At 39.5% G+C, this 22,805-nt stretch overlaps 1 protein-coding gene across 4 annotated transcripts in view; it reads right to left on the bottom strand.

Annotated features, from left to right (window-relative positions):
- Window positions 1–13,686: 13,686 nt before the first annotated feature.
- The window catches only part of LOC306639183 (glycine N-acyltransferase-like protein Keg1), a 28,125-nt gene continuing 19,006 nt past the window's right edge, over window positions 13,687–22,805 (bottom strand). For all 4 annotated transcript variants that reach the window (XM_079102586.1, XM_079102585.1, XM_079102584.1 and 1 more), the window contains 4 exons: window positions 20,749–20,856; window positions 19,204–19,330; window positions 17,170–17,341; window positions 13,687–14,752 (listed from right to left, as the gene is read on the bottom strand). In XM_079102586.1, coding sequence (XP_078958712.1) covers window positions 14,350–14,752; window positions 17,170–17,341; window positions 19,204–19,330; window positions 20,749–20,835 — 789 coding nt within the window. In that variant the 5' untranslated portion in view covers window positions 20,836–20,856 and the 3' untranslated portion in view covers window positions 13,687–14,349. The remainder of the gene's footprint in view (window positions 14,753–17,169; window positions 17,342–19,203; window positions 19,331–20,748; window positions 20,857–22,805) is intronic.

Genomic DNA, 22,805 nt, shown 5'->3' with positions numbered 1-22,805 from the left:
CCCAGAGGATGGAAGATGATCTTGACCACTCACTAACACTTGCCAAATCTATTCCCGGAATTCAGGAGATTCACAGGAGGTCCTTGACTTCCCAGGAACCACCCATTGGAATCAACATTTTTAGATTCAAGAAAAGGGCATGTTTGGGGTCACTGGGGGAAAGTACCAGGCCTACCACAAATATGCCCTCTGTAACTAAGGTAAAGAAGTGAGATTCTGGTACTGGGCTGGCTTCTATGTGGTATTTACCTAGGTCAACAATGATACGGGAAAATAAGTTTATCCAGATTTCTAAATTTGTGGGTAAAGAACAGGATGGTCTTTGGACAAGATCAAGGGCCAGTGTTACTTAAAAAAAAAAAAAAAAGTACAGGAGGTGGCCTTCCTTGACCAGGGAGAAGAAAAACTGCTGGTTTAGTTCAAGGCCAGTTTCCAATTTTTTTCTTTTAAATCTCATTTAATGGGAAAGAAATAATTTGACACAAGATCGATGATGAATGCACAGCTGTACACATGCTTCCTGATCACGGATATGCCTCCTGTGAATACCTTCATTCCTTTGCCCATTTTTGCTGTAGCTGATATATCTTATATTCTTAGTTTTTAATGTTCAGTTTCTATTGCCATATAATCCACATTATAAATATTGCCCTAGTAAAGTATAAAATTTGGTAGTTTTGGGTACAATCATGAAGTCTGTCATGTGTGGCCACTGAAGTCTTCTTGGACTGGTTAGCTCAGTGATCAACTACATGATTTCATGAAATGCCTGGAACCACCCATCATCTCCCAGCCATTGAAAAGGGCTTTGTGTTTGTTTTAGGCCTTGCCTTGATGCTTAAGGAGATGGTTTACCACTCTGCCTTAATCTGCACTTCCTGTGAGTCTCAAGGTCAGCCAAAGGAGAGAGCTAAGAGCATTCTCTGCTCTTTCCTGAGCACACCCACCGTGCTAGGGAGTGCACACAGCCTTATGCAAACATGGAGGTTTCTAGAGTCCTAGAAATATGTCAGAGCATAAATATCCCACTTTGGACACCTCATCACCCAGTTTTCCTATTAAGTACTTTGTTCAGCTTCTGGTTTGCTTCAATTGTTGTGCAACTTCAGGCAGCTATGTTACCTACGATACCTATGTTATCTGGCTGAGCTGAGACATCAATCTCCTCTTGACTGAGGACTGGAACTTAGGATCTCCTGGACATGACCCCAGCTTGCTGACTACAGATCTTGGGACTTTTAAGCCTCCAAAGTCATGTGAACCAATTCCTTATAATAAATCTATCTATATTTTTATCTATGTTGATATCATCTATATCTCCCTCCTACTGATTCTGTTTCTTTGGAAAACCTTGACTAATACAATAGGTGATTAGTGGAATAAATTATGACACATTTAAAAATGGAAACGGAAAAGGTATTGAGGAGGAATATATTTGCTGTTAAGTAATACATTAGGCCAGGCACAGTGGTGCGTGCCTGTGATCCCAGCGATTTGGGAGTATCCCAAGTTCAAGCCAGCCTGGACAATTTAGTGAGACCCTGTCTCAAAATAAAAACGGTTGGGAATGTAGCTCAGTGGTAGAGTACCCTTGGGTTCAATCCCCAGTACCCTCTGTGCCCCACAGAGATATATTTCAGGAATATAAATCTCAGGAAAAAAAAAAAACAAGTTCAGAACAGAGTGTATATTTTATTTCATTTTAAAAAGTGGAAGGATAAGCTAAAAATTAATAAATATGCTTATCATATTTGGGCTTGGAACATGAAAGAATATAGAAAATAAAGTTTAGACTTCTTTGATTGTGCCTTCCTTATATATTTGACTTTGAAATCATGTAAATATTTTTCTTAACTATGAAATAAACAAATTAAAAATCGATCCTATAACATCAAAATGAAACAAATAATGTATTTTAAGTTGGTAGCTGAAACAAATGTAAATAAACTATTGCAATTGACTTTACAGAAATTTAGTATATGTTCCTACTGTATGTGGAGTTGAGGGAAATTGTATGTGTGACCCCAGTTGGCTGGAAGCCACATGGTCTGCCTAGCCTGGACCCAGATTTTGACTTGGAGAAGTGATTCTCAAAGTTTGATTCTCTAATAAAATTATGGCATTTGCAGGCAAATGGGTGAAATTGGAGAATATCATGCTGAGATAAGCCAATCTCAAAAAGACAAAGGACGAATGATCTCGCTGATAAGTGAATGATGACACGTAATGGGGGGTGGGAGGGAGGCAAGAATGGAGGAAGGAGGAACTGTATAGAGGGAAAAGAGGGGTGAGAGGGATGGGAGGGGTGGGGGGAAGGGAAAAATAACAGAATGAACCAAACACCATTACCCTATGTAAATTTATGATTACACAAATGGTATGCCTTGACTCCATGTACAAACAGAGAAACAACATGTATCCCATTTGTTTACAATAAAAATAAATTTAAAAAAAAAGATATTGAGCTCATTGAAGATTAAATCATCTAAAACCCTTAGTCAAGTAGATAATGTTACCAACTTGGAATTGAAGTAAATATCTTTAAAATTATTTCAATGAACCATAATAATTTCTTTCAGTTCTACTTTTGAGATAATCTTATTCCCATTTTAGAGTTGTAAAAACTCTGGCTAAAGGCTACCTACCTCTCCATGATGACCTGGAGAATCAGCATGAATAGAAGTTTGTTTATCTTCTTGGGTGAAATGAAATTTTGCTTTTCTGTCATTTTGAAATCTCCACTGTCTTCTCGTTCTATATTTTTTGAATATAGGAATGTATTAAAAGTATATGATAAGAGTCTTTCATTTGAAATTAAAGTAAAATTTCAGGGCAAACTGAAAAGAAGCATATTGTATTTCTGTTGGCTGCATTCCCTACATTTGATAAAAGTAGTCCTTCTTGTATAGTAAATTGGGAAATGTGATAGACTTGTTGTGGTTTTGAATATAACATTAATATGCAAAATTATCAAGTAGTAATAATTATCAAGTAGTAATATCAAGTAGTAATAATTCATACACTCCCAAAGAATCAGCAATCTGGTAATCTTGCTATGTGTACTGCAGAAGAATTCTCAGTCTTCATACAATTTCACTGATTTCTGTTTAAACTCTTTAGACTCCTAATCAATTCTTTAATTTGCATTTTTACTTCATTCAATTTAATATTTAATTGCTGAAGAACAGACTGCTGGTAAAACTCCAATACTGTATGTTCCAGTATTGAAAAATAGTAAATTTTATATAAATAATTTGCGGTTTTTCTGTGGTTCAAAGAAATTATGGCAATACCTGATTACATGAGTGAAATACAGATCACAGCTTTGAGTCTGTCTTCATTCAGGTCCAACATATTAAATGGTAATGGCAGATAAGATTGTTAACATCAGGTGATTTTATTATTCTTACAAACATGAACCATAAATATTCTACCATATTTATAAAGGTCAGTGAAATTTGCAATGGTACAATGCAATATGCATTAGTTATAACTGATCGTTTCTGTAGAATAATATGGTCTTGGTAATGGGATATAAATAAATAATAAAGATAACTTGCCACAGGGAAAAAAAGTTTGATTCTCCAAACATCATTAACAGTACTGGGAGATTCTTAGGTCCCACCCAAGATTGCTCTAAAAATTGAATTTATTAATCTGAAACCAGTAAACATTTCATAACTCAATGCATTTAGGTAAATTTCATCAATGACTGCTAAAACAACAGGGTAAATGGCAGACAAGGAAATTTATAATGATTGAAAAAGTCTGACAATAGCTGGATCAATCATATAAATCTAATTGTGCCCAAATGCATTTATTCACCTCCCTGAAGTGATGCAGTAGGACGTCACAGTTATGAAATATTCTTCCTATACAATTAAATCTGAATGCAACCAAACTTTTACATCTAGAATGCAAAAAATAAACAAGTTAAACAACTTCTATGATACAGAAAAGCAGGTTAAAAAAAATCTAGAAATTTTGTCTATAAGACAAGCAACATGATATCTTCAAAAAATAAATCGAATAAAAAGAAAACAGTGACTTAGAACCCTTATTCAAATTTTGGTTGAAATGAGTCAACTATAGATAGACATGGATGGGGAAATTAGACACTGACTGGACATTAGGAAACAACTATTTATTTTACCTGTGTTATTTATATTGGGTATACTTTTTAAAGTCATCTTTTAAAGATGCTGAATGAAGTATCTACAGGCAGAATGATGGGCTATCTAGGATTCATTTCAATATAAATGCAATACTTTGTGGTGTTTGTTAGGCGGTGGGGGTGGAGGTGAAAGAATGGACATTTTTTAAGTTGTCTGTTTTATCTCAACTCCCTAAGGTCTCCCTCCCAGTGACGGGAACAAAGCCCTTAAAGCTGTTCCAGGAAACAGCCCCAAACAGAGAGTAAAAGAGTAATTGGAACAAGATAGTATTCAGGCAGTTAAGACACCAGAATCTACACCCTGTTGTGAAACATTGTGAAACATGTTGTATGTTATCAGCAAACCCAGACCCCCTTTGAATTTTCCTGGCAGCTTTGTTCCCCTTTCCCCTTTCATGTGCAACCCCTCCCGATGTGTGGTCTCTGCCTTTATAAACCTACAAGATTTTCTGCTAGGGACTCGACTCCTCGACTCCTGCGTGAGTCACGAGTCGGGTCCCAGCGCGCTGGAATAAACACCTCTTGCGGTTTGCAACAAGTGACGCCTCCTGCAGTTGATTGGGGTTGCCGTCGATCCATGGGACAGAGTTGGGGTTTCCTTTTTGGGGGCCTTACATTTGGGGGCTCGTCCGGGATAAGATGGCCCCCCCCCTCATCTGCGGAGTCAACCTTGGAGGTAAGAAGGGGTACCCCGAAGTTGTCTGTCTTTGTCTTGTGTTTTGTTAGTTGGTCTGGTTCTGTGAGTGTGCTTTCGGTTTCAGTTTGGCAACTGTTCGGTGACTCGTGAGAGTGACTGAACAGTGGTCGGTAGACGTGCCTGGAGGGCCACAGGATGCAGCCCTGGGGGACGCCCAAGGGTGGAGGAGAGCCAGGGACGCCTGGTAGTCTCCATTGGTAAGGGCGCTGATCGGGTTGAGATCGCGCCCGTCTGATTCTGTTGTGTGTTTGTGGCGGACAAGGTGGAGGAAGGGTTGGAACAACTGCAGGGTTCTCGGCCCGGGCTACTCTCGGGTGGACCCCAAAGGTTCCTTCTCCGGACTCCCCCTCCCGACAGCCCTGAAGGGTATCTTAGCAAAGTAGCTTCAGTCTCAAAAGTAATGAAAAATAAGGTCTCATAATTTTCTTTAACATCCAACCTGTCCTGATGAGATGGCTAAAATGCCTTAGACACAAAGTTTCTGTTAAAACCTGTTAGATCCTTCCAGATCTCAGTCAAGGCTTGCATTGAAATATAAATAAAAGAAGCCGAAAGGCTCAGTAGGAGACCGGTCTCAAACCCAAGGAAAAAAAAGAGTAAAAAGAGTCTTTAAAACTCCAGCAAAGTAAATTTTATGGTACTTTACTAAAGTAATTAACGGCCGTATCATTTTTCCAGGACTCTTGTTTTTTTTAATGTTTTTTTGAGCTCATGATTTTTTGATCAGTTCTATTTTTATTCAACTAGAGTTTTTGAACATCTGTTACATTGCAATGGAGATTCACCTATAAAGTTACAAGGCCTTTGATTTTGTGTTATTTGTATATCGTGCTGTCTGATGTCATGTTTTGTCTGTATCAAAACTGAACGCTCCTAAAATTAAAATTTAAAAATGGATCCAGATACTTTTAATTCACATGATTTAAAAAGGTTCAAATTGGGTAAACTAATAAAAGCAAAATGTCTTGAAAATAACTCGCAAGTCTCTAGGTGGTCAAGCTAATAAAATATTGATGTTAATAAAGTGTCTAATATCAATTGTTTCTAGGACTTTTCTTCAACAGGAAAGAGATAGCAAATACTGTTCAGGACACTTGTCTGATATCTTGGTTTTTACAGAATAAGTGAATTAGAGTTAACATGTATGGGATTACTCAAATGTGTTTGTAGAGACATCTGATTAATTTACAAAGTTAAAATGCTAATTGTTAAGTAACATTAAGTACTTTTAACTCCTTAAATTCCATGGGGTATCATACTTAACCATTATTGGTGTTTTCATAGGTTGGTAAATAAAAGGGTTTAAACTTGCTTTGTGTCATCACTAAACTAAAAACAAGGTTACTAAGAGTTATGTCCTAACAAGTGCAATTCTATATGCAAAGGGTCCCGAAAGTTTCAACTGTGTTTCAATTAGAGTACTATAAACAACAGAATATTTAATCTTATTAAAATAGAGTAATTTATCTAAATTCAGACATTTCATAAGAGTTGTTTCAGAATGTGAACAAAAAGGGGTCAACAAATAGGAAAGAGAAAATAAAAGGTTCTGGGTATGGAAATATATTTAGTAAAAGGAAAAAGGAAATGTTTCTGGGTAAGAAAGTGCTTGTGTGATGAAATACATGAGGGTCTAAGTAAGTGCTAAGAAAGTCGGTGTAAGTAAAGGGCAAGTTTTAACAAGTTTGTGTGTAACTAAGTTGGTTATATGTATGTGAGACAGCTAAAAATATTTAAGGTTTTTCCTAAGGTGAAATACTAATGTTTTGATATAAACCAAAGTTTAATCTATATGATAAAATGACAAGGATTTGAAACACTAATTTACTCTTAACTTTGTGTCTATTAAGTTTTATTCTTTAGAACAATTAGTCTTAAAAATTGGGGTGTATACAATTATAGTTAAACAACTGTTATAGAGTATTGTACTATGTTACAGAGTCTACATTTTTCTTTAAAAACTAAATTTGGTAAGATAAAAGTGTCAAGGTAATCATGAAATGGTCACTAGTTGTATATTAAATGTGTTCATATTTTTCAGGTACACAAAGTTTTAAAGCAGGGAATTTATCAAGCTCCGCTATTCTCCAGATTAAACTTGTCTGTAATGGTAATCTTAAACTTATAAAGAGTAAATTTTATTGACGATTTATTTCTATCATTTAATGTTCTATTATAGGACCTGCTATCAATAGGGTATGTGTAAAATTTGTCACTTTTTACACTGAGATAAAGAATTTCAAATGTAAATATTTCTAAACATTAGAGTCTGATTTGTTTAAAGGTTAATATTGTGAAACATGAAAGAAACATGAAAACATTTTGCCACTTAATCACACAAAAGGAAAGTTAAAAGCTCTCTCAGCCTTTCTTTGATTCATGTTTTAGATACTATGTTAAATTGTGTTAATTATAAAGTTTATATAGACTCAGGAAACAGTATATGTAAACTACTTAATGGTATTTAAGGAAGAAGCAAAGATCAACATCAGAATTAGAACACTTAAGATAAAGAGCCACGCCTTACCTGAGATAAGGCTCTGCCTCCCACCTCACTGTGTAGAATAGCTCCAAAATAAGTCAGACTTCAGCTTATTTAAAGTTATAGTCAAAAAATTGGTTCTTGTTGTAAAAGTACTGTGATCTCAAATAGGGGATAGAATGTGGTGTCAATCAAAATTCAAGATAGCTATTAGACAAGCTGAATATATTTTTACTCTTGCTAATTTCATTTTGTAAAACTGTTACCTGTTAATGTTTTGCAGAAGTAGCTGCTTCAAGAACATACAATCTAGGTAACTTGTGATAATAAGCCATCACCTATAGAATAGATAGTGGTAACTTCCAGTACTAATACAGACTCCAGTTAGATAAAAGGGTAAATAACTGTAAAGTTATGGACATTAAAGTTAAAGCCCAGTACTCTTACTTTATGACGTGAGACTGGCTTGCTGGATGATTAAGATCAAACTTAGAGATTGTAGTTAAATACAGAGGTCAAGAAAAGTTCATATTTGGGTCTTGTCCTCAAAGTCAGCCTGAACCCAGGGAATAAGAGAACTTCTCTAAGGAGTGTTGCAACTCTGGGTCACACAACCTCCTGATCAAGGAGATTGTTGAGACTAGAGGATGAAGAATCACCCAGTGCATCTGCTGCAGAGGAGGGTCATGGAAAAAGGGGGACATCCCTTGATGCTTCCAAAGGAAGCCACCTCCTCAGGAGACCCTGCCTAATCAAAGTCACTGGTGGAGCTAAGGAGCCACTCTTAAGTTCTGTACGAGTGACCCCTGTGGGAACTCAGCTGACTCTTTAACAAGACAGGAACCAGGTAAATTTGACCAGCTTGATCTTAGACACCCAGCAAAACAGTTAAAACCAAAATATAGCCATTCTTGGGCATTTAAAGGAAATAGTAGTTAAATGTAACTTAAGACGTACACTTGTATTAGCCCACTAGAATAAAGACTGGAAGCTACAAATGAGAGATTCTTCAGCAAATGTGCCTGATAACTATCAAGAGAAACTGCCAGAGTCAGAAGTTTTTAGTCAGTTTAAGGCCTGCAGACCTTCCTAAGCTACACAGATAGACTTAATCTATGTTTGCTAGTATGATTATCTATTCCTAAGTAACAGAAGTATAGAGATCTCTACTAAACACAGGTTATACCAATAAAGGGATATTTTACAAAATCAGATGACATTAAGTATCTTAACTATATTTTCTGGGGACATCTATGACATTAAAAGTTAAATGTTGTGTTTACATTCCTGATAGTCTGGACAATGTTAAAGTCCCCAAATAAAGGCCTTGTCCTCTCCAGCCTTTGCTAGGCCTAGTTATGGGAACAATTTCTCAGTTCTTCCACCTCCTGGTGAGAGATTGACTTCTGTCATTTTCATGATACTCAATGGCATGTTTCAGATGCTGCAACATTTACTTTGTACTAATCTCATTTCAGTATTCATGTCTTTTTGTTCTTCTATCATAGAAGCACCCACCCCAGATGACTTTACAACCTGCTCTTCCCCAACCAGGCTTCTTCCTGGGACCCCTCGATTGACCCGATTTTTTTTTTAAAAAAAAGGAACTCCAAACTGCTTGCCCCTTGCTGCCCCCATTCAGCTTCGAAGCAGCCAGAACAACCGATGCCCCTTTTCATTTCCTTAACAAGCAGTTAGGGGTTACTAAAGCTAAAGGGGGGAATGAAGCCAGAATTGGGAACAGGTAGTTAATGTAGAAATAGGGGATCGGGTCAAATCGAGGAAATTAAGCCATAAAGTCATCTGCCTCTGCAAGTTGGAGACTGCCCCTGGAAGAGTGGAATGTCAAGGATCTCCAGAGGCCATTGATTACCAAATTTACCTGCCTTTATCAAGGACTGTTTATCAAGGACTGCAAACAAGGGACTGCTAATTGGTGCCCCCTGGGCCCTTGCCTGCCTGAAAAGTCGATGGCATCGCCGCCTGGATTCACGCTTCGCATGTCAAGCCTGCACCACCACCAGACCCAACGTGGAAAGTGGAAAAATCGGACAACCCCCTCAAGCTCCGCATCCACCGTGTTCCTGCTCCTGTTGACGCACCTCCCGCCGATAAGTAGTCCCAACCCTCATGCTCCCCAATGACTAACATGGCAGGTTCTCTCCCAGACTGGAGATATAATATGGAGCACCACCAGGGAGAAACCCCTTTGGGCTTGGTGGCTGTCCCTAACCCCAGACATCTGCGCCTTAGTAGCTGGGTTAAATAATTGGGACATCCCTACCCTGACTTCTGAGGAGGCCCATAGACGTTGGCCAACATCACCCAGGCCTTTCGGGGTAACAGAATACCGCCTAGTTGAAAGGTACAACCCAGGATGTACCCACGCTCCTGTGACAATCTAAAACAGACCCCTTTCTATGTCTGCCCCAGGATGGGAGGTCACAGAATATGGCAAGGACTTGCGGAGGTATAGACCATTATTATTGCTCCACACGGGGGTATGAGACTACTGGCAATCTCCTTCACGGAGTCACCTTCATCAGGGAGAGAGTAAGTGCTGTACAGGTGCTAATGCTCAGGCAACAATACCAGTCCCTCCGCCAAGGAAATAGCTTTGGAGAAGAGTATATAGAGACAGAAGTTCCATGATTAGAACTTACCAAAAAAGAAAATGGGGAAATGAAAGAATGGACATTTTTTTTAAGCTGTCTATTTTATCTCAACTCCCTAAGGTCTCCCTCCCAGTGACGGGAACAAAGCCCTTAAAGCTGTTCCAGGAAACAGCCCCAAACAGAGAGTAAAAGAGTAATTGGAACAAGATAGTATTCAGGCAGTTAAGACACCAGAATCTACACCCTGTTGTGAAACATTGTGAAACATGTTGTATGTTATCAGCAAACCCAGACCCCCTTTGAAATTTCCCGGCAGCTTTGTTCCCCTGTCCCCTTTCATGTGCCACCCCTCCCAATGTGTGGTCTCTGCCTTTATAAACCTACAAGATTTTCTGCTAGGGACTCGACTCCTCGACTCCTGCGTGAGTCACGAGTCGGGTCCCAGCACGCTGGAATAAACACCTCTTGCGGTTTGCATCAAGTGACGCCTCCTGCAGTTGATTGGGGTTGCCGTGGATCCATGAGACAGAGTTGGGGTTTCCTTTTTGGGGGCCTTACAGAGGGAGTGGGGAGAAGGGATGCCGTCTCCTAGAATTTATAATTCTTCTGTAGATACCCAATATTTGAAAGCCGTTTTGATATTTGGAGAATCTCCCTGCCTTACCAGGCCAAGGTGGTTTCCCCTATTGAAGCAGTTGAAAATACTGGCTACAGACCCTCCTGACACCCTTTGCAGAAAGGGCACAGGAACAAGACATAGACTACGTCAAACATTTGTACTCTCCAGGGTCTTTGGCTAAGCAGACTAGTGACAGAGGGGGAAGGGGCTGTGATTCTAGTGGCAGCACCTGGTAGTATCCATCAGAGATTTGGGGTGTGGCCTCTAGATGTGGTCATGGGGCTTCCAGTGGACCCCTGTAACATCATTGGGTCATCATTCTGACTTAGCAAATTAAGGCCACACCCTCTAGAAGACCCTGGCTCCTCTGGAGATTATGTCTGTGAGTCTTCTGTTTCTCATCGCTTAAAAAGAACTTCCATGGATCCACTCAGATGTCTGCTTAGCCCCCAGCACATGTCCCGCCCTTCCTGCCAAACCCCTCAGTTAATACAAGTGACACTTGTTTGCTTTATGGACTTACTGAAGCCGGTTCCTCCACTTGCCTCCGGGCCTGCTACAGCCATCCCTACTTGGCTTTCTCAAGGTCACGGTCTCACTTCTCCCTTTACCTACGTCATCTCTTGTTCATGCTGGTCCTTGTGCTTTGACCAGAATCATGAACCAAAATAAACTCTTGCCTTTAACATCCAGATTATGGTATCGGTTATTAGCAACACAAAACAGACTAATGCAAAAAATTGGTACAGAGGAGTGAGGTGTTCACCATAACTACTCAAGAATGTGATGCATGTAATAATGTTTCGAGATTTTTGAAAATATGATAAACCCTTGATATTTTCATGAAAAAAAAAAAAAAAGAATGGTGATGGCAGTTTTGGCATTGGATCATAGAGGTTGGAAGAATTTGGAAGAGCAGGCTAGAAAAGGCTTAGCATGCTGTACGCAGAACATTACAGGCAACTCCGCTGAGGAATCAGAAGACAAGGAGACTAGGGATCTAGTCTCTGATGGAAATGAGGATCCACTGGAAATGGGAAAATTGTTACAAAGAGCATAGCTGCATCGTTTCCGTGCTCTGGAGCTTTATGGGAGGCCAAATTTAAAGGATATGATCTAAAATACTTATGATAAGTATAAGGAGTTATTAAAATTATTTACAGCAATTCTTCTTATGATTATCCAAGAAAAGCTAAAGACCAACTTTGGGTGGTAAACATTTATTTGGGTCCATTATTGCCTTGATTAACAAGCATTAAAATTTTTAAGGAGAAAAAATAAATAAATAAAATAAAATAAAATACTTATGAAAGAAATCTCTGAATGGCAAAGCATTCAGGCCGCGGCATGGCTATATTTGCTATTAATGACATTTATAAGAGACTTGAGAGCAAAATGATATATAGCAGAAAAATTTGGAAAATTGGCAGCCTGGCCAAATGCACATTTGGGAGGGGATGGCGTGGCCAAGCACCTGCCGAGGAGAGATGGGCAGGAGAGCTAGGTACTAGGACAATTTGGAAAAACCTTTGAGGGCCGTTCAGACACCTTCAAGGCTGCCCCTTCCATCAGATGCCCAGGGGCCTTCCAGAACAAAACCGTCGCGGAGACTGAGTCCAGGTTGTTTTCCATGGTCTTGGAATTTGTTTCTCAGCTCACAGTCATGGTCCCAGTGGGCCCAGGTACAGCTCATGTCTGAAGTCCACCTCGGCAGCCACGTGATGCTGGATTTGCAGGTGTGCAGAATGCAAAAGCTCTATGGGGTTATGGCAGGTTTCACTGAGACCTCAAAGGAGAATCTGGAAGGCCAGAAAGAGGTTTGACAAAGGGCAGAGGTGGCTTCTGTGGCGCGATACCTCCCCGAGTCATGGTGGTGGAGTTGCGGTGGGGATTCTATAAAGCATCCCCGGCTACCAGCATCATTAGAATTTTGATGTATTTTTATTTGATTATTAGATTCTTAAAAATCATTTGCTTTTTAGGATGGTACTATTCATTACCAGAGAATTAAAATCTATATAAGGAAAATAAAATCTGTAAATAAAATTGGGAACGTTTAAAATTACTTAATGAATTAAGTTTATAAATGGATTTATACCCAACCTACAAGTTCTTAAAAGGAATTGTTAAAAATGTCAGACTTATCATTGATTTGGAAATAGAATGAGAAAGTTCTATCAAAATGAATTTTTGAAAATGAGTTTAAAGGGTTAAAGGATCCCTGGTTTTCCTTATCCTCTGGCAGCTTTAGCCTAGCGCAGAAAGTAGATAATTCTGTCGTTCACAGCAACCCCAGTGTAGACTTGAAGACATTCTTAAGTCATTGCTTGGAGCCTCAGGACAAATGACCTCAGACTTTGAGGTTTGGACTAGAGGCACTAAAGTCCTAATCCCTGTTATAGGATTTCAATGCCTATATAAGCACTGCTTTCAGATAACTTTATTTGATGTTAGCTAACTGATAATGCAAAGTCAACATTCCTCTTCCCTACTGAATTTCAAAATATAGTTCCTGTAACCTGGGAGTAATGAGACCTCTCTCTTTCTCTCTCTTTCTCTGTGCTGCCCCGCCCCCCGCCCCCTTAGTATTATGGACTCTCTTTTTCTCGGTATCAGGAGGTTCTCCTCTCCCTACTTCCGTATCTCAAAGCCCCTCCCTCTTCTCTGACTGACTTCAGGTCAGTTCCGAGGTGCTGTTTTAGCTGATGTTCAAGTGTTGAGGAATTAGACTGGGATGATCCCAAGTCTCAGCTTGGTGAGGGTCTCTTCCTCTCTTTCCGCCTTTGAGTAGGTGTTACTCCTCTTATGCTGTTGGAACAGTCTTCCAGGGAGACTCAGCAATGGCTTCTCCCATGGCCTCCTTTATCAGTCAGCTTCCTACATGGCCCTTGCTCACACTGCAGAGGGTTCAGGCATCTCAAACCAGTGTGCTGCTGCCAGGTGGAACCCAGTCTCTAACCCTGTACAAAGCTTCCCACAGGCCGGCCCCTGCTAATAAATATCCACCTCCCTGGTTTGAGTCCTCTCACTTCCTCTTCTCCCTACATCCACGTCCTCTCAATAACCATATGTAGATTAAGCTTCCACAACCAAAGAATCTTTCTTTTTTTAGAATCTCTTTATTATACCAGGATTGCCGGAGGGGATTAAGGAAGCTCAGCTTTTAGAAGCAATGTTAGATTCTCTTTCCTGGGGTATGAACTGAAAAAGATAACTCATTGCAAAAGATATTAATATGAGCTGCAAACGTATTACCAGTGAGTGTCTTCTTAATTATTATCACTATGACTTTGCATATATTGTGCATGTGTACATGTGTAATATATTTCACGTGATTATAATACAGCCTAGGAAGTGTTCTGGGAAAAAATGATTTTCAAAAGATCTATTCAGAAGACAGGCTGTTCTCCAGTCAATAAAATAAAATCTATGGGAAGCCAGAGTGGGAAATCATAGAATCCACTTCCTGGCAAATGCACAAGGGTCAATGAGAGCCAAACAGGAAAGCATGCAAGGATCCTGGGAATGTGGGAGCTGGGGTACGCGGAGCAGCAGTACTGGGTCAACTTCATGCTAAGGAAACAAAGCAAAGTCCACCAGCCATTTGAGGGCAGGGACCCCGGTTCTGCTGCTGACCACTCACTCCCACTTCCTAGAGCTCACAGTCCACTCTGCTACGATTTATTCTTCCCTCTGTTTACCCATCCCCTTCTGCAGCCGCGTGCAAAGCCACTCATCACTGCCTTGTGTGCAGGGCTGTTTTCACAGAGGCACACAGTTCCACTGGTTCCAGTCACAGGGCATGGGGACATAAGGCAGCCTGCTGGACAGTCGTTGTGCCATGTGGTTGACCTTACTCACATGGGCATACATGGGGAAACCAAGCTTTTCCAGAGTCTGGATCTGGCAACAGGCGATGTGATAAAGGAGACCCTGGCCTCGGTACTCGGGTACGGTGGCTCCTATTCGCATCTCTCCCGTCTGGTCCATCATGCTCCAGCTCACAGGCGTCCCCTCAGGCCCCAACAGACAGAAGCTGGGGAAGGTCCGGATACAGCGCTCAATGAACCTCTGACTTCTCTCATTGCCACCAAAATACCAGAATTTATTCACCAAGGCAGCATGCGTAATATCCAGGGATGCGGGTTTAAACATCTCTTGGTTGCTGTTGGGAGCAAAGGAGAAGACCAATCCTTACTATCACACACATTGTGAAATATTTTGTTTCCCTGCAAATTGTCCTGAGAGGTAAACAGGAGCCTATCAAGGATGTAGACAGACTGCCGGTTCCTATCAACGCTGCTTGTGTGGCTTAGGTTGATTAGTTAATCTCTCACTTTCTTCCTTTCCTCATCTGATGACTGGGGATGATAAACACACCACCTTAGAAAATCAGCATTAGGTTTCAATGAGCCAATGTTTGTAAGTGCTTAGTATGAGTACTGGGCAGATAGTAAGCAGTACATTAAAATTATTTACAGATGTTTTACTTGGTTTTGGCTATAGCCTGCAAGTTAGTTACCTCAGACCCGATTATCCTCATTTGACCTAGAAAAGTTTCATAGAAAATTTGCTAGTGAGCAGAAAAGTCAGTGCTGAGAATTGTGGAACCTTAGTGTTGGTGTCTGAGGGCCTTGGCCATTGTGTTGAACAAATGAGAAAGTGTAATCTTGAAAGAAGGAGCATATTACAACACAGAAGTCTAAGGACTTCAGCAGTGTATAAAGGGGCCGTGGAACATGCTGAAAAGAGGCTGGGTGTGGGATTAGATCTATTCTCCAGCTCCAATTATGCCATACTTCACCATCCACACACCATGAGCAAGCACTCCATCACCAGAGCCTGCTTTCTGTGGAGAAAATGAAGGTTATACCTCCTTCCTGTCTATCTCAAAGGGACATGCAGATCCAAGGAGGCTTTAGACATGGAGGTGCTTGCTAGGTTGTAATGTCCTTTATCACATGAATCAAACTTTTCCAGGCATGCGAAAGCACAGAAGGCAGTGGGACTGAGCATCTTGAGATCAAATCTCTACTCATAGCTCTTAATTCTATTCTGTATTACACCAAAAAAATCAGTGGGAAAGAATATATAATTTGTTCAAATTATTCTTATTGGAACCCATGTGTTTTATGAAGAGAACTCATTAAACACATTAAGTGCCTATTATGCGCCAGGTACTATATAAGCTGTTGAGAATCTATCAGTGAACAACAGAGGGAGGATCCCTGCAATATTGTTGGGGTAGGATTTAAACAGCAAATAAGTAAGTTAAATAAATCATCTCAAATAATCATAAGCACAATGAAGAAAACAAAACTGGGTCATGTGCGGAGCATAACTGGGAAGTGACTTGAGTTCCTGGGTGGGAGAGTGGTGAGGTGACATTTGAATAGTCTTGAATAACAAGAGAAATCCTAGGTGTAACATTGGGTGGGTGAGGGGGAGACATTTTAGACAGGAGAGCTCATTCAAAGCGTCTGTGCTTGTGGTGATCAAGTAGGAAGAGTACAACAAAAATTACGGGAGCCCGTTATTATGGACTAAGTTTTGCACTGGGCCACACAGATCAGACTAAAGACCAAAATGTGATCACCAGTACTAAAGTTCCAGGTCACCAAACCTAGAACAAATTGCTATCTGACCTCAGCGTGGGGAGAGAGAGAGCCATAACCACCAATTTTTCATATAGCTGGGTTTCAATGGAATGAGCATGAAGTTCCCTCTGCTTTAATCCTTATAAAAAATAACGTGATGTTAACCAGTCAGGTATTTTCTCTTGTTTTGTCCCTGTGCCTACCTTACAAGGAGAATAATTTTGAAACGATCAATCTGCTTTTTGTTCTTTGTTTCTGTTTTCTTTAGCTCTTCTCTTCAGTTGAACCCCCTACAAAAGGTATTTTGTTTGTTTTGAAATGGCACCTGATTCTAAAACCACAAATAAATGTCACTTGATGTCTTTAAACTGAATTTTTTGCAATTTAGTTTTTTGACAAGAGGAAGGTCCGGGTTGTCAGAGGAAATAAACAAGAGAAGAGATGATCTCTGAAAGGTCAATGGATACTGGCTCGGACAGAACTGAGAAAGAGTTCAGAAGTATTTCAAGGTGAGATGGGAAGTACTGGAATCTTTTAAGCAGGAGAAGAGCACGGTCTTATTTAAATTTTAAAAAGATTACGAGGCTACTTTGCAGAAAATAGATCCCAAGGAGGTCAGAGCCAAAGCTGGGAGAGAAGTCAGAAAGGATAGCAGGTTAAATGGTGGACCAGGGAAGATCCAGGTGAGGAACTTGTGTGTGGGATCTCATTTCGAAAACTGATCTCAGCAGATGCAAGGATCCTTAAGTTGAGAATCTCAGTGTGAAATCCTGTGGATCATACATCTGATGGCAAGTGTCCTTAGACAAAAGAGGAGAAGACACCTTGATTTTGGATTTCTAGATTTCAATTCCATGAGAGAATAAATTTCTGTTGTTTTCAGCCCTTTCTAGTTTGTGTTAATACTTTTGACACAAAATTCTTTGAAAAAAGAATTTTCTGTAGTGAGCACTGAATGCTGCAGCGTGGCTTCCCTCGAACTTACAGGGACTTGGGTTTGTAGCCATTGGGAGATGAGTTCTTTCTATCCAGCAGCGAAGGAGTCAGTTTCTTTGCTGTGTCTTGTATCAAGTAGAGGAAGCATTGTGTGTGCTTGACTTGGCCCAAATGGACAGCTACAAGATTTTTTATCACCTTATCCAGGCTGTCCTGTAAACCTACATAGGGAAAATGAGGTATCACATGAGGTATTATCATTCATTAGTGTCTGGGAAAAGCTGCCCAAAGAAGTCAGAGGGTATGTGCACAAATCAACAAACCCTGTGTTCCGTCATGATATAAGCTTTAGATGATAATGGCTACATCACTCCCGTATATTTTAAAAGTTTAAATTAGCATAATATCACAAGTCTTGAATACATCACAGTACAATAAAGATTGCCAAAGGAGATGAGGTGCAGGGATAGTAACTAAAATCCTGTGGACAATTTCTAGGCACTCAATGCAATAGATGGTTGCTATAATGGTCCCAGATTATTCCTACTTCACTAATCTGATTTTCTTTCTGAAATGACTCTAGACATAGCCAGGTAACACAGTTTAGCCAATGGAAAAATAGCAAATGTGATTTAGTAAGCAGCTTTACAGTGTTCTCTTTCTGCTCCTCAGTGCCCTGTGACCTTTGCATGTTGCCCAATCTATTTCCATCACTGTAGTTAAAAAGCAGTTCAAACAAACCTATGTCAACAAGCCAGGCTTGGGACCAAGATGAACCTGGTCCTACCAGCTCAGGGACCACCCTCCAGCTCACTGTGGCCACATGGGTCAATCGAGGTGAGACGGGCAAACAACCTAGCTGAACCTAGTCCAAAGTGCTGACTCACACAACTGTGAGCTGATCAATGATGGTGGCTTTAAATTGCTACTTGGAGAAGGTTTGAAAAACTAACTGCTAAGCATTTCCCAGTCAAGATCTCATTTAACCCTCAAGGACTCTATGTTTTGGGTTCTATTTTATACTCCATAAATATTTTATAATAATATTTTACACATAAGGAAACTGACCCACAGAGAGGATGTGACTTACCCTAGATCACATAGCTAATAACAGCACCCAGCGAGGTTACAGTCTTGGTAGTCTGACTCCAGAGAACATATTCTTATTTACTAAGATACTCCGGTGAGAATTTGACAGTGTGATAAAACAGAAATGGGACAGAGAGAAGCATTGCTCCCACACCCATGTTTTTTAATAGGTCCTGGGCACTCCAGAGAATAAATCATGAGTTCTTCCCTCCTAGGAAACCATATTACTTAAAATTTCCTTCTTAAACCTTACATATTGTAGTCAACAAGTTTTCACTAAGGGGGTATCAGGTTGAGGAACGGACAGCAGAATGAGTGTCTGGATCCTGGAGGAAAGGTTGTGGTGTGCAAGGTACTTATTCAAAATGGAAAGTGGCTGCGTTACTGTAATGCTAATTTTAAGTCCTTTGGGTAATGCAGTCACATCAATGTTTATAGCAGTTCAATTCCTGATAGCTAGGTTGTGGAACCAACCTAGATGTCCTTCAGCAGATGAATGGATAAAAAAAATGTGGTATATATACACAGTGGAATATTATTCAGTCATAAAGAAGAATAATATTATGGCATTTGTAGATAAATGGATGGAATTGGAGAATATCATGCTATGTGAAATAAACTAATCCTCCAAAAACAAAGACTGAATGGTTTCCCTGATAACTGGATGATGATATATAGGGGGTGGGGAGGTGTGGGGGTGAGAGAAGAATGGAGGAAATTTAGATTACATAGAGGGAAATGAGAGGGCAGAGGGGGTGGAGGTATGAAAGATGGTGGAATGAGACAGACATCATCACCGTATGTACATGTATGATTACACAAATAGTATGAATCTACATGATGCACAACCATAGAAATGAAAAGATGTACCCCATTTGTGTACAATGAATCAAAATGCAGTCTGTGAAAAATAAAAAATAAAAAAATGGAAAGTGACCCCGCAAGTGTATTCAAGCAGGAGATTCCAGCAGCCAGCACACATTCCAGTTCTTACTTTGAATCTGCAAGTGTTGCTTCCAATTGATGACTTCTGGTGAGCTAAGGAATTCCTGACAGTTCTTGGGATCCTTGGAAAAGATCTGGTAAGTATTGGTGTAGTGATCAAGGTCATCTGTCATTTCCTATGTGGGTTAAGAAAAGAAGAATGAACCTAAATGTTTGTAGCTAGTGATTGTCATCCTGGTTTTCAGTATGCCTTTATATTATGATATTTTTATGATATTTTTAAATACAAAAACTAGCATTTTCTGGGTTTTCTTTTTTTTTTTTTGGCTTTCTTAGAAATTATTTAAGGATCAAGTCAAGGATTCCCTTATTCCATTTAAAAATGAAAAATATCCTAACTCTACTGTTGCATGTAGAAAAGTTAAAATAACAACCAGGAAGAAAAATCTGTGGCTAAAAGAATAAATTTTGCTCTGGACTGTGAGCATGTCATTATTATAATCCATACAGGTAACAGGCTAGATGACCCATCTGTAAATGGTTGAAACCAAATAAAAAGATCATAAACTCAATATGCCTTCTTTAAATAAAAAAAAAAGACTTACATTGTTAAACAAACTCCAATCCATTAAGCAAACGAAGAACTGCGTTCCTGAACATGTCTATTCAAACACAACTAGCCAATTTATTGAAACCAGGATAGGATTATTTGAATATGAAGGAAGAGATAAAAGGAAAAAAATCACTTCAACCAGTATAGATTCATTTATAAGTTTTTTAAGTCTTCCAATATCAAGAAATATTGAAGAAAAAATACACTTGCTACTCGGTCATGATGCTGTGGATCACACTGGCAATTTTCTGGCCTTGCATTAAATTTTTTTTTTAAATGTATGTTCAACATTGAGTTTTAGTAAAAATTCCACTAGGAAGCAACTCTGGTTCTCTCCCTGTAACGCTGGCCCCATGTAGTGATTTTCTTCTGCCCTGTTTCACTGACTTCACTTCGGACAGTTGGTTACCAGGCAGTGCAGCCTCTCAGTAGGAAGAGCATTACAGGGGGAGTTTGTGGCCGAGTATGAATGAGTTGGTATGACTTCAGGGCCAGTGGTTTTCAAAGACAGGAAATATTTTTCCCCTTAGGCTAACAGTGGGAAATGGAAGTAGGGTCTGATTTATTACAACATAGAAATCTAACCTAGGAAATGCTCTTTTAATGTCTGTCATTCCCACAGACTGAATGCAAGAAATAACACATTCCATTTGGTCTTCAGCATCAGCAAAGGCTGATCGGGGTACTGGCTTGTCAACAAAACAAAATAACGAATGAGTGTGAAAGTGTATCACATACTTTCTCCCTGTGCCATTATTGTGTTTTGTTTATACCTCTGTTTCTGCCCATTTCACACTGTGCTGTGATTCATTTAGGAACTTCTGCTCTCCAGGACGTGAGATTCTTGAGGACATAAACTTGTTGGCATCACTGTAGCTCATTTCTGTTTCCCTGGGGCCTCTGTTTCCCTGCTAGGCCTCTGATACGGCACTTGGCAGACACAGACATAGAGGCACACTCACTTCTCACTGGGCAACCTACCTGCTCTTCGGGACGAATAACCAGAGTATTAAAATCAGGCCACTTGTCCACCAGGGCCTTAAGCTTGAAGGGGTTTCCCTGGTTCATGTGAAACACCGTCCCGTAAACCTGAAACAGTTCAACAAAGTGAGAGGGTTAGCATATTACACAGAGATGGCGAAGAGCTTGTGTCTGATTGGGAGGAGGCTTACTTCTATGAAACAATTAAATTTTTACGATTGGAAGGTACCTAATAAATATCTCTGTCAAATGGCTTGTGGGTTCTACTTGTTTGCTTCAATGAAAATATCTTTAAAAAATATTCAGATAGTAAAATATTAAGACCAATACATGCACGACTAGTGTAACTCCACATCATGTACAATCACAAAAATGGGAAGTTATACTCCACATGTGTATGAGATGTCAAAATACATTTTATTGTAAAGTATAACTAAAAACAACAGATAAAATATTTTTAAAAATACAATTTGTGAATAAGAATGATTAGCTCTGCAGCCGTAGAATTTTCAGCTGTAGCAGCCCTCATCCTTGCTTCCAAGATGAGAAACCTCACCCTTGTCTATTTGCCATTATCGTGAAATGAACTTCATGTCTTGCTCGTGAATCCACCTTTTTATTTTCTAACCATACATTTATTGTGGAGATAATTAGATTCTCATGCAGCTGTGGGAAGTAATAGGTCGCTTTCATACCTTTGGCTCAGTTCATCCCTTAGTAATATTTACAAAGCTATAGTACATTACAACCAGAATAGAGACGTCCACGCAGCCAAGATGCAGAACATTATCCATGAGGATTCCTGGTATGACCCTTTAAAATTACATCCGTTAGCTTCCTACTCCTCACCCACTCCTCAACCACTGGCAACCATTAACTGATACTCCATTTCTGTAATTTTATGTAAGTGGAATCATACAAAATGCAAACTTTTGGAACTGGATTTTTCCACCACCTTTTGGGATGGGCTTTAATTCATCTAGAGAATTATGCAAGTATCAATAGTGGATTCTTCTTTATGGATCTATTTTTGCCCAGCATGACTGTACCACTGTTTGCTTAACCCTTCACCCACTGGAGCACATCTGCGTTATTTCCGGTTTTTGTACTTCAAATCAATCTGTTTAGACGTTTGTATATATATATGTTTGTGTGAACATGAACTTGCATTTCCCTAGGGAAAATTGCTGGTTGTATAATCGTTACATGTTTAGTGTTTTAAAGAAACTTGCAAATTCTTTTTCTGGTATGGTCGTATTATTTCAAATTTCCATTAGCAGAAAACTGGTGATCTGTTTTCTTTGAATTCTTGCCAGAATTTGGGTTTTAAACTCCTGTTTTGCTCAAAACATGCAGGTATGCTAGGGGGAGTTGACATGGGCTGTGTCAGTTATACTTCTGGCCCCAGCTGGGCAAGTTATTCAAGTTGTCACTGCCCTAGATCCATCATCTATAATACATGGAGAACAGCAATATCTTTTTCCTAGGAGTGTTTTTAAGTTTATATGGGTTCATAAATAAAGCCCAGTGACTGGCGTATATTAATGTCAAATGAGTGCTCGCCGTTGTTACTACTGCTTCTATCCCCTGAGGCCCCGTTTGGCTCTGGTGCTGGCCTGTTCTGAATAAATCTAGCTACAATTTTAATTGGAAGAAAGAGATTTTTTAAAATCAGTTACCACTTTCATAGTTGACCAATGTCAATTATGTTAAAAATATGTTTAAAATGTAAAATAAGTAAAAGGTACATAATCCAACCCTTTTGCAACAAATTCATTGCAGTGAATAATTATATCTAGGTCTCCCTATTTTTTTTTGATGCAATAACATTTGAACTGTTCCAAGAAAATGCATGGTAGTTAGCTTCTCATCTCACACAAATATTTAAAAATTATGCACTTCAATCAACCTTTTAAAGAGGAATCAGGAAATTTCCAGGGTCATTGTGAAAGATTCTTTGAAAGTAAACAATGAAAAATTTTTTCTTCTTGATTTTGTTTTGTTTGCTTGTTTGGTACCAGGGATTGAACCCAGGGACACTTAACTATTGAGCCACA

Source organism: Sciurus vulgaris (genome assembly GCF_902686455.1).
Source record: "Sciurus vulgaris genome assembly, chromosome: 11".
In the NCBI taxonomy this organism is placed as follows: Eukaryota; Metazoa; Chordata; class Mammalia; order Rodentia; family Sciuridae; genus Sciurus; species Sciurus vulgaris.
The sequence above is the reverse complement of the archived record's forward strand: the minus strand, read 5'-3'. Positions and strand labels throughout refer to the sequence as shown.